Here is an 11,758-nt window from a genome sequence, read left to right as displayed (position 1 = left end):
GGGATCTGCCTGGCCCCCCCCACCACGGGGTCCTGCAGGGGCTGGGGGGCCGCCTGTTTGCACAGGGGGCTGCTCCCGAGCCGGGGGCGGGGGGGCGTGGGGGCGCGGGGGGGAACTTTACAATAAAACTGGTGAAAAGTGTGCAAAGTCCGTTGTGTTTATTGGCACGAGGCAGCGGGCGGCCCCTGGGCCCCGGGACCCCCGCAGCCCCCCGGGGGGACAGGGGCTGCGGGTCCCCCCCGGCGGCAGCGCGGTGCCGGGGGTGCTGCTGCCCTGCGGGGCACGGGGGGGGCACGGGGCTCAGCCCCCCGCACCCCTCAGCCCCCCGCGCTGGTTATTGCTCCGTTAAATAAAACACGGCGGGGTCTGGGCAGCGCCGGATCCTCGGGCGGGGGCCCGGGGGCTGCGGGGGGGCCGGGGCAGGGCCCGCAGCTGTGCCCGGGGGGGCTCTGCCCCGGGGCACGGTCAGGGGGTGCCGGGGGACCGAAGGCCCGGCCCGGCGCGGGAGGGCGGGGGGGTCCCCGGCGGGGCCAGGCTGCGGCCGGCGGCTCTTTGGCTGGTGTCCCCCAAGGCACAGGGAGCGCGGGGCGCCCGTCCCCACGCGGGGCCCGGCCGCGCCGGCCCCGCGGCTCGCTGCTGGCTGGCACGCGGTCACACCGGCATCGGCATCTCGTTGTACTCGTCCACCCCTTCCCGCTCGTCCAGGATGGGCTCGGCCTCGTCCGCGTCCAGCTGCAGGGAGATGGCGGCGGCGGCGCGGGCAGAGAGGGGCTCCCCCCCCACCGCCCACCCCCCGGGACCCCCCCCGGTACTTACACACTTCATCTCCCGGTCGGTGAAGATGCGGCCGAGCAGGCACATGCGGAGCGGCACGGTGAGGATGAGGATGAAGGGGAAGGCCAGGGAGGCCACGGTGGACATGACGGCCCAGAGCACGGCCAGGCACGCCAGCTGCAGCCCCGTGAAGAGGTGCATGCGCAGCGTGCGCACCTGCGCGGGGACGGGCGTTGGGGCGGGGGCACGGGACCCCCGCGGCCCCTTCGTACCCCCCCCGGCACGGCTCCCCCCGGCCCTGCGGGGTCTGGCTGCCCCAAACCGCCCTGTCCCCCCCACCGCCTGAACGGGCTTTGCCAGACTGTCCTGCAGGTGCCCTGGTGCCCCCAGCCAAGGGTGCCCCAAGCCCAAGGGTGCCCCAAGCCAAGGGTGCCCCCAGCCCAAGGGTGCCCCCAGCCCAAGGGTGCCCCAAACCAAGTTGCCCCCAGCCCAGGATGCCCGAAGCCAAGGGTGCCCCCAGCTCAAGGGTGCCCCAAATCAAGGGTGCCCCCAGCCCACGGTGCCCCAAACCAAGGGTTACTCCAGCCCAGGATGCCCGAAGCCAAGGGTGCCCCCAGCTCAAGGGTGCCCCCAGCCCACGGGTGCCCCAGACGACGGTCCCAGCCCCCAGGGGCCCCCCTGACCTTTTTGACGTAGGTGACGTCGGGGTGGTGCTTGGGGGGCATCAGCAGCAGCTGCAGGCGCTCGTAGAACTGGATGCCGTTGAGGGAGGTGACGCCCATGTAGAGGAAGATCCCGAAGAGCACGGCCAGCGGGATCTGCCGCAGCAGGTCCCCGATGACGATGGACAGGCCTGGGCCAGAGCGGGGTCAGCCGCGGTGCCCGGGGAGGGGGCGCCCGGAGCCCCGGCTGGGGCCAGGGCTCACAGCACCCCCCGGCCCCGCTCCTCCCTGCCCGGTCACCCCCCCTGGCTTGAGGAGGGCCCTGCGTCACTGGGACAGGGTGGCCACAGCAGGCTGGGCAGGGCTCGGGGCACCCCAGCCCTCGTGGGCGCAGCCCCACCTCCCCACACTGCTCCCGACCTACCGACGAGCACGGCCACCAGCAGCCCGGTGACCCGCTGCTCCTTCACCTCCTGGATCTTGGGCTTGTCCCCGGGCGCCACGGCCTTGCTCATGACGGTGAGGGCGTTGGCGTGCGTGACGGAGCGCACGGTGGCCGCGGCGAGCCAGGGCAGCCCGAAGAGCGCGAAGAAGCCGCCCATGGCCACGATGAGCAGGAGGTCAAGGTGGAACCCGGAGCCCTTCTGCAGCATCCGCTCCTTCTTGCTGATGATCAGCCTGGGCACAAGGGCAGACCGGCGGCACGGTTTGGCACGGCACGGCATAGCATGGCACAGCACAGCATGGCACAGCACAGCACAGCATGGCACAGCACAGCACGGCACAGCACAGCTCAGCACGGTGTGGCATAGCACAGCCTGGCACAGCACAGCCTGGCACAGTTCAGCACAGCACAGCTCAGCATGGCATAGCGGAGCCTGGCATGGCTCAGCCTGGCACAGCACGGCACTGCACAGCTTAGCAGAGCTCAGCACGACATGGCACGGCTCAGCACAGCACGGCACAGCTCAGCATTGCATGGCACGGCACAGCACAGCTCGACATGGCATGGCACAGCTTGGCACGGCACAGCTTGGCACGGCACCCCCAGCCCCGTCCCGCCGCGCTCACGTGGTGATCTGCGTCTCCATGAAGATGAGGATGAAGACGAGGACGGCGGGGAGGCCGCTGGCCACCATCATCCAGACGGGGAAGTCGCTCCGCTCGCCCAGGGGGTTGATCACCCAGCCCCGCTTGTCCGGGGCCGTCACCGAGAACCCGCTGGGCACGCTCAGCTTCTGCGGGGACGGGGGGAGAGACGACGGGGGTGGCACCGGCTCTGCCTGCCGGCACGGCACGAGGGGGGGACCGTGGGGTGTGGGGGGAGCCGCGGGGGCACCGGGACCCGCCGCAGCCGGGCTCAAAGCGGGGCTGGAGGTGGCCGGGCACCGCGGGGACAGACGGTGCCGCACACGCGGGACCGGGCCCACAGGAGGGCGTGGGGTGGGGGCGGCGGGTGCTGACCTGCGTGTAGGTGTCCTGGATGCTGTAGTCCACCAGCACCATCACCAGGATGGCGATGGGCACCCCGAAGTCCCCGATGAGCCGCCGGATCTGGGGTGGGGTGGGGGGGAAGAGCAGCGTCAGCCCAGCCCCAGCGCCCGGTGTCCCCCCCCGGCCCAGCCGTGCCCCCAAAGCCGGGCTCACCCCGCGCCGCCGTCCCGCCTGCCCCACGCACCCGTCCGGGGAAGAACCGGCTGTTCTTGAACTTGCGCAGGAAGAAGGCGATGAAGAAGGTGCCGGCCATGAGCACCAGCGAGAGCAGCGCCGTGTTGGGCTGCCCCGTCACCTTGGCGGCGCCGCGGCCGGCCGTGGCGTTGGCCGGGGCCGCGCTGGCGTTCCCCCACGCCTCCTCCGCGCCCGCGCCCGTGCCGTTGGCCCGCAGGCAGCCGTGCAGGGGGTGCTCCTGGAAGATCTGCGGCAGGGGGTGCTCAGCACGGGCCCACCCGGCCCCGCGCACCCCCCCGGCCCCGCCGCTCACCTTGGCCAGCTTGGAGAAGGTCTCGTAGATGAAGATGAGGGAGATGAGGAAGGCGAAGATCTCCTGCGTGAAGCGGGAGACGAAGCGCACCAGGAAGCTGCCCTCGAAGGCCACCATGACCAGCACGATGAGGATGAGCCAGAAGCCGATCCAGACGCGCCCCACCAGGTACTCGAGCTCGTTGGACGTGCAGAACTGCGGGTGCCGTGCGGGCAGATGGACAGACGGACAGACGGGTGTCAGCAGGAGGGACGGGGGCAGCAGCGGTGGGGCCGGGGGGGACGCCTGCCCCCCCCCAGCCCCCAGCAACGCCCCCCCGCCCGCCCTCACCGTGAAGAAAGCCTCCTCGAAGACGAGCAGGGGCCCCGAGAAGCCGATGACGAGCAGGGGCTGGGCGCCCAGCAGGCAGAAGAGCACGCCCTGCAGCGACGTGGAGATGATCAGCTCCGACACCCCGATCAGGTCCTGCGTCTTCTCCCCTGCGGGCAGGACAGGCTCAGGCACCCCCGGCGGGACAGGGCCCCGACCTGCAGCCCCCGCAGCCCCCCGGCGCTCACCCAGCAGCCCCCCGAAGGTGATGGCTGGCGACAGCGCGGCGAAGTAGATGAAGATGACGGCGGCGATGCACTGGGGGTTCAGCGCGTCCCTGAAGTCGCTCAGGTACTTGGGGTAGCGCCGCTGCACGTCCCGGATGAGCCCCCCGAAGGGCCGGCCCGTGCGCCGCAGCGGGTCGTCCTCCTCCTCCTCGCCCTCGCCCTCCACCACCTTCAGCTTCAGCAGCGCTGCGCCCCACGGACAGACAGACAGACGGATGGTCAGACCCCGCCACCCCGACCCTGCCCCAGCCTCCCGCTCCCCCCGGCACCTTTCTCCTCGGGGGACTTGGGCTCCAGCAGCAGCCGCCGCTCCTGCTCCTCCCTCTTCTTCAGCATCTCGCGCTGGAAGTGGGCGACGCTGCGCAGCAGCTCCTCGCCCTGCACCTCGGAGGGCGGCAGCACCACGCTGCAGTCCAGGAACTCGTTGATGGCGTTGAGGAGGTCGTGGCGGTCGTCGGCCAGGTACGCGGCCTCGTGGAATTGCTGGCGGGGCGGCGGTGGCGGGGTCAGGGCAGAGCAGGGCCCCCCGCCCGGCCCCCGCGGGGACACCCCAGCTCACCTTGTCCGACATGAGGGTGGAGATGGAGCGCCCGATCTCGTGGTAATCCATGTGGGTGCTGCTGGGGCCCAGCAGCACGAAGAGGAACCGCACGGGGACGGGCACCTCCAGCACCGAGTCCAGCTCCACCGCCTCCTGCAGCCGCACGAAGGCCATGGTGGGCTGGTCCAGGAACTCCACGCAGCCTGGGGGGGCACAGGGGGTCACCGGGGGGTGCAGGGGGTCACTGGGGGGTGCAGGGGGTCACCGTGGGGCACAGGGGGTCACTGGGGGCTGCAGGGGGTCACCGTGGGGGATGCAGGGGGTCACCACGGGGTGCAGGGGGTCACCATGGGCACAGGGGGGCACCATGAGGTGCAAGGGGGCACCATGGGGCAGAGCGGGTCACCATGAGGTGCAGAGGGTCACTGGGGGGTGCAGGGGGTCACTGGGGGGTGCAGGGGATCACCATGGGCACAGCGGGTCACCATGAGGTGCAGAGGGTCACTGGGGGGTGCAGAGGGTCACTGGGGGGTGCAGGGGGTCTCCATGGGGCACAGGGGATCACCATGGGGTGCAGAGAGTCACTGCAGGGCATGGGGTCACTGTGGGGTGCAGGGGGTCAGCATGGAGCACAGGGGATCACCATGGGGCACAGGGGGTCACCTTGGGGTGCAGGGGGTCACCACAGGGCATGGTGTCACCGCGGGGCACAGGGGGTCACCGTGGGAGCCCACCAGGCGATCCCCAGCCCCCCCACCCTGCCCACCCCCCCGCCACCCCTCCGTACCCACAAGCACCACCGTGGCCTCGGCGTTGTCCGGGATCTTCTCCAGCAGCTTCAGCTCGTGCTTGGACTTGGAGCGGGTGATGCCGGCCGGGGGCGTGGGGGCGAGGACCTCCCTCTGCGGGGACGGGGCCGCGGTCAGGGCCCCTCCCGAGGGCGAGGAGCGGGGGCAGGCCGGGAGGAAGGCCCCTAGGGGCAGGGGCTCACCTCCCGCTCCACGTCGACCCGCGCGTCGTGCTCGGCGGCGTGGCCGGCGATGAGGGGCTCGGTGACGGCCGGCTCGCTGGCCTCGGCCACGTGGTTGGTGCTGTGGTGGTGCACGAGCAGCGAGCCCAGGCTGCCGGCAGAGATGTTCCGCGGGAAGGAGAAGTCCTTCTCGTCGCTCGGGTGGCTGCGGGGCAAAGCCGGGGCTGGCGGCGGTGGCCCGACGGGAGGGCGGCCGGTGGCCTGGCCCTGCTGCGTGCCCCACGGGGACGGTGCTGTCCCCAGGGCTGCAGGTCCCTGTCCCCAGAGCTGTGGGTCGCTGTCCCCAGGATTGCAGGTCGCTGTCCCCACCCTCACCTGTGCTTGAGCAGCAGCGCCCGCAGCACGTTGGCGCGGTCCTCGGCCCGGATCTGGTCCGTGATGACCATCTGCTCCACCACCTGGTGAGCCACCCCCGGCAGCGTCTTCTGCTCCAGGTCGAGGAGCACGGCCCCTGGGCAAGGGACGGGGCGGGGCTGAGGGGAGCGGGGCCGCAGACCCCCCCCAGGCCCCGCGGGGCCGGCCCCGCCGCCTTACCGTGCGAGAGGGTCTTGCGCAGCTCCAGGAGGCTGCGGAAGGACAGCGAGGCCACGTGGGGCTTGCCCCAGCGGTCCGTCTCCTCCTCCACGTCCTCCTCAAACTTGATCCACCGCGCCGTCTCCTTCCACTGCAGCTCCTGGTTCTTGTCCGCCACCAGCTCGTTCAGCTCCACGAAGACCTGCCGGCACGGGGGGCTCAGCGCCGGGACGGCGGGGAGCCCCCCACGGGGACGGGGCCGCACAGGCAGCCCCCTCCGCAGCGCCCCACACTGGGACCCCCCCAGCCCCCCCCCCACCTCGTGGGGCTGCCGGTCCTGCCTGCGGGGCCGCGCGCTGGGCTCCTTGTAGTCCCGGCCCACATGCACCACCTGCGCCTTGGCGCTCTTGCGGACCAGGTGCCGCCGCACCCCCGGCACGTCCTCGAAGCGGTGACCTGCGGGGACGGAGGGGACAGCGATGGCGGTGGGTGGGCGACCTGCGGAGCCCCGCGCCCCAAGGGGTGCCAAGCCCCGGCACCGGGCAGCCGGGTGAGCCGTGGGCTGGCAGCCTGCCCCCGCTCACTCTTCATGTAGTCCAGGTCGGCCGATGCCAGCGTCTGCGCCTCCGACTCGTCCGTTGGCATCTTCTGGTACCGGGCCTGCTCCGCGCCCGTCATGCTGCCGATGCGCCGCCGCTCGTGCAGGTTGTAGCTGCGGTGCCCCGGCTGTGCCTTGGCAACCGGGCGACCGGGGGAGCCGGCCTCGGCCACGGCCGCTCCCTCCGCCGAGCCTCCCTCCTCCGCATCAGGGCTGCGGGGCAGGCGCCCGCCTCAGCGCTGAGCCCCCGCTCTGCCCCCAGCCCCGCTGTGGGGTAGCCATGGGGCAGCGGGAGGGGCTGCCTGGCCCCCAGCCCTGCCAGGGGCAGCTGGAGGGGCTGCCTGGCCCCCAGGAGCCCCAGCTCCACCCAAGCCCCATCTGAGCCCCGGCCCTTGCTCACCTGCCTGCCCGGGCATCCCGGGGGGCTGCGGACCCGTGGGGCTCTGGGGGGGCACCGGGCAGTGCCACGGGGGCCGCCGGCTCCTCCGCCCGGCGCTCGGTCACCTCGTCCTCCTGCAGAAAGAACTGAGACGGGGCACGGGAGGAACGGGCTGCCGTGGAGCTGCGTCCCCCGGTCACCTCCCGGTGCCCTGGCCGTGCCCAGGTGCCCGCCCCGAGAGCCCCCGGAGCCGGGGGGCCCGGCGCTGCCCCCTGCCCTCACCTGCACCGCCTCGGGCGGGCCGGGCTGCGGGGGCTCCTCCGCCGCCCGCTCGGGCTCCGCGTCGCACGCCTCGTCCTCATCCTCTTCGGCCTCCTCGATGGTGGGGGTCTCGCCGGGCACCGAGGCGCGGCGGTGCTTCTTCTTGCCCTTCTTGGGCACCCCCTTCTTGCGGCGGGCGTCGGGGGGCAGGTGCGTGGAGAGGGGGTGGTGGATGTGGTGGGACGACTGGCGGTGGTCTGCGGGGCAGGGGACGGGGTCGGTGGTCTGTGGGCAGGGCAGGGGGTGGGTGCCCCGCCAGCCCCCCGCCCCGCTCACACTCGAAGTCCTCCTCGCCGTAGCTGCGCCCGGCCTCCTCGGCGCTGCGGGGGTGCGCCTCGCTCAGGATCTCCTCGAAGCGCTCCACGCCCAGCGCCTTGTTCAGGTCCTTCTCCTCCTCCTCCTCCTCCTCGCCGAAGGCCGGCGAGCCGGCGCCCAGCGCCTCCTGCTCGGGCTGCGGGACGGCACCGGGGCTCAGCCGGCACCGGTGGGCCCCCGGCGCGCCCTGGGCTCCCCAAAACCCCGCACCCACGGGACATGCCTGCCGGCACCGGTGGGCCCCGCACCCCCGGGTGGGCCCCGCACCCCTGGGTGGGCCCTGCACCCCTGGGTGGGCGCCCACCACGTGCACTCGGTGCCCCCCGTGTCCCCCAGCCTCGGCGCTGTGCTCCCCCCTCGCACGCACCCCAGCACCCCCGTGCAGACCCGACCCGGCACCCCCAGCGCCGGGCCCTGGTGCCACGCTCTCCCCGTGTGCCCCCAGTATCCCCAGTGCCCTGCTCCCCAGTCCAGCCCTGACCCAGCACCCCCCGTCGCCGTGCCCTCCCCGTGTTCCCCCAGTATCTCCGGTGCCCTGCGTCCTGGTGCAGCCCCAATCCAGTACCCCCAGCGCCGTGCCCTCTCCGTGTGCCCCCAGTATCCCCAGTGCCCTGCGCCCCAGTACAGCCCCAATCCAGCACCCCCAGCACCGTGCCCTGGTGCTGTGCTCTCCCCGTGTGCCCCCAGTATCCCCAGTGCCCTGCTCCCCAGTCCAGCCCTGACCCAGCACCCCCAGCACTGTGCCCTGGTGCCGCGCTCTCCCCGTGTGCCTCCAGTATCCCCAGTGCCCTGCTCCCCAGTCCAGCCCTGACCCGGCACCCCCAGTGCCGTGCCCTCCCCGTGTGCCCCCAGTATCCCCAGTGCCCTGCTCCCCAGTGCAGCCCCAATCCAGTACCCCCAGTGCCGTGCCCTCCCCGTGTGCCCCCAGTATCCCCAGTGCCCTGTGCCCCAGTACAGCCCCAATTCAGTACCCCCGTCGCCGTGCCCTCCCCGTGTGCCCCCAGTATCTCCGGTGCCCTGCGTCCTGGTGCAGCCCCAATCCAGCACCCCCAGCATCGTGCCCTGGTGCCGTGCTCTCCCCGTGTGCCCCCAGTATCCCCAGTGCCCTGCTCCCCAGTCCAGCCCCGACCCAGCACCCCCCGTCGCCGTGCCCTCCCTGTGTGCTCCCAGTATCCCCAGTGCCCTGCGCCCCAGTCCATCCCCAATCCGGCACCCCTGGCGCCGTGCACTTGCCGTATGCCCCCAGTATCCCCAGTGCCCCACACCCCAGTACAGCCCCGACCTGGCACCCCCCAGCACTGTGCCCTCCCCGTGTGCCCCCAGTATACCCAGTACCCTGCTCCCCAGTCCAGCCCTGACCCAGCACCCCAGCACTGTGCCCTCCCCGTGTGTCCCCAGTATCCCCAGTGCCCCACACCCCAGTACAGCCCCGACCTGGTACCCCCCGCACCGTGCCCTCCCCAAGTGCCCCCAGTATCCCCAGTGCCCCGCGCCCCAGCTGGGGGTGCTGGGGGGGCTGCAGGGCTGCGGGGGGGGTGGCAGGGCTGCGGGGACGGGGGGTCGGTAGGGGGTGCAGGGGGGGTGCAGGGATGGGGGCTCAGGGGGGGTGTGGGGATGGGGGGTGCGGGGATGGGGGCTCCGGGGGTCGCGGGGCCGCCGCTGCCGCCGTACCTGAGTCATGGCGGGGCCGCTGCCGCCGCAGCTCCCGCAGCGCTTTATCGGGCGGCGCGGGGGGGCCCGGCGGGGCCGGGGGGGGCCGGGGGGCGGCGGCTGCTGCCCGGCCTCGCCAAATATTGACGGAGCCGCCGCGCGCCCGCCTCAAGGTGACAGCGGCCGCGGAGGGCACCGGCTGTGTCCGCGGCATCCCCCCCCCGGCACGGCACGGCACGGCCCCCCCCGGCACGGCACGGACACCCCGGGACTGCACTGACCCCCCGGTAATGCACCGATCTCCTCCGGTAACGCACCGACCCCCCCCGCGCCCGGCCCCCCCGCACCGCAGAGCCCCCGGTGCTGCCTCCGGGAACGCACCGACTCTGCTCGCGGCCGGACAACGACCCCCCCTCTCCGGTGCCGGTCACCCCCCGGTGACGGTGACCCCCCGGCTGCGCTGTCCCCCACCCGGTAACAGGTGCCAGACCCCCGCGGTGGGGGCACCGGGAGGCAGGGGGCAGGGATGGGGGGGATGGGGACGCCCGGCCGTGGCAGGGGACAGGGGCACCCGCAGTACCGTTCCCCCCGGGCAGCGGCGGGGGGGGCTACCAGCCCCCCCGGGACCCCCGGCACCCTGCATCGGTGTCCCGCTGCACGTGCCCGGCCAGGGCTGTGCCACAGCCCCAGACCCCCCGCAGCCCCCCCACGGGCCACGGCCCCGTGCCCGCCGCGCTGCGCCCACACACCGGCCGGTCCCCGTCCTGCAGCCCCGGCGAGGCGGCCCCCGCCACCCCCACACCCCCCGCCCCGATCCCGGGGTCCTGCCAGCCCCGATGACCTTGGACGCCCCCCCGCTGCCCACACCATGCCCATGCCCTGCCTCCCCCGTGGCCCGGCTCCTCTGGCCCTCGGCACCACGGTGACGCCCAGGACCCCCTCGCCGGACCCGCCTCGTCCCCAGCCCGCCGTGACCGAGTGCCCGTGTCCCCACGTGTGCCACGTCCCAGGGGGCCCCACCGGCGCTGAGCTGCCCCCAAGCCACCTCCCCGTCCCACGGCGAAGCCCCCCGTCCCGGTGCGCTGCAGCACGCTCCCCCGCCCGCGGCTCTGCCAGGCCCTGGGGCAGGAGGGGATGGGTGCCCCCAGCCGGGTGCCAACATGAGCCCCGGCGAGGCCGCGGCTTACCGGGGAGCCCAGGAGGAAATCCATGGGTGGCAGAGCCGCAGGGAAGGGGCCGCAGGTCCCATCCCCGGTCACGTGCGCGACGACGGGGACTTACGGCACCGGGCAGCGCGACGCAAAGGGTTAATCATTAACCACAGACCCACACCGAGCGGGCGCTGGCACCGCTGGCACCGCTGGCACCCGCAGAGCCGGCGGCCCCGGCCCCACGCACCTGCCTCAAGGGCACCTGCCGCCCCGGCACGGCCGGCTCAGCCTGCCCCACGGCCCTGCCCCACGGCCCTGCCAGCACCACGTGCCATGGCACCCCTCGCCCTGCCACCCAGCCCCCCCGCCACCCCACTTACGCTCTGGAAGGCGGAGGAGACGATGTGGTGGATCTCGGAGGACACCTGGGAGTGGGTCATGGCGCCGGCGCGGCGCCCCGGCACGGCCGGCTTAGCCCTTCTCCTTCTCGCGGGGGCTCAGGGGACGCTGTCGGGGCAGCATAACCTGGGGACAGAGAGGGCACCTCAGGGGCAGCGCCATGGTCCCCTGGCACCGGCTATGCCCCACGAGGCCGAAGGGCCACCAGCTGTCCCCTTCCCCAGGCACCGGGTGCCACCCGTGGGCAGCGGGTCGGGGTCTGCCCCTCCTCGGGGTGCCAGCGCGGGCAGGCCTGGCCCCGGGGCCGGTTTGTCTTGGCCGCGGTGGGATTGGCAGAGCCGGGGCCAAGACAAACGCCGGGAGGGGAGCGGACCCCGGGCAGGCGCCCAGTGCCGCGGGGTGCAGGCAGGGAGCCAGACCCCCCCCCCCAATCTCCCCACACCATCTTCACCCCACACTTGCCCCCTCGGCAGCTCCGCGGGGAACCCAGCTGACCCCCCCCTCCGGCACAGGCGTGCCCGGGGTTTATGGCCGCGGGTGGTGGCCCCCACGTGACGGCGGGGACCGAGGAGGGTGGTGACGGATGACTGCGTCTCACATGGGTGGCTCACCATCACCGGCCTCGTCACCGGCACCCCTCCCGCTGAGCCAACCCCCATGGGCACCGTGGCAAGCGCGGTGGCCACGGTCGGGCTCGAGGAGACGCGGCCTCGGCGTACGCCGAGGCCGCGTCTCCTCGAGCCCGACCGTGGCCACTGGTTTTGGTGCTTCCCAGCCCTGGCTGCTCCCTAATCCCCGCTCCCTGCCCGGGGCCGGAGCCAGCACAGCCACATTCCAGCCGAGCGCGG

The 11,758-nt window shown here is 73.6% G+C and overlaps 1 protein-coding gene across 3 annotated transcripts; it reads right to left on the bottom strand.

The window, feature by feature from the left end:
- Positions 1 to 157: 157 nt before the first annotated feature.
- On the bottom strand, positions 158 to 11,033 carry SLC4A2 (solute carrier family 4 member 2). 3 transcript variants are annotated; one of them, XM_068404578.1, is made up of 22 exons: positions 10,892 to 11,033; positions 7,672 to 7,846; positions 7,357 to 7,592; positions 7,096 to 7,220; positions 6,682 to 6,908; positions 6,417 to 6,553; positions 6,119 to 6,299; positions 5,900 to 6,035; positions 5,546 to 5,729; positions 5,342 to 5,456; positions 4,573 to 4,757; positions 4,283 to 4,496; positions 3,975 to 4,199; positions 3,748 to 3,896; positions 3,418 to 3,612; positions 3,115 to 3,351; positions 2,901 to 2,990; positions 2,508 to 2,674; positions 1,861 to 2,114; positions 1,458 to 1,627; positions 817 to 990; positions 158 to 732 (listed from the first exon to the last, which is right to left on the bottom strand). In XM_068404578.1, the coding sequence occupies exons 1-22, from the start codon at positions 10,949 to 10,951 to the stop codon at positions 652 to 654; spliced, it is 3,717 nt and encodes a 1,238-aa protein (XP_068260679.1). In that variant the 5' UTR covers positions 10,952 to 11,033; the 3' UTR covers positions 158 to 651. The 3 variants fall into 3 exon arrangements, with proteins under 3 accessions (XP_068260679.1, XP_068260680.1, XP_068260682.1); XM_068404579.1 differs by having other exon boundaries at positions 7,096 to 7,208; XM_068404581.1 differs by lacking the exons at positions 158 to 732; positions 817 to 990; positions 1,458 to 1,627 and having other exon boundaries at positions 1,963 to 2,114; positions 3,084 to 3,351.
- Positions 11,034 to 11,758: the final 725 nt, after the last annotated feature.

The sequence above is a fragment of the Nyctibius grandis genome, chromosome 7 (genome assembly GCF_013368605.1).
Source record: "Nyctibius grandis isolate bNycGra1 chromosome 7, bNycGra1.pri, whole genome shotgun sequence".
In the NCBI taxonomy this organism is placed as follows: domain Eukaryota; kingdom Metazoa; phylum Chordata; class Aves; order Nyctibiiformes; family Nyctibiidae; genus Nyctibius; species Nyctibius grandis.
This window is presented reverse-complemented; position numbering and strand designations above follow the sequence as displayed.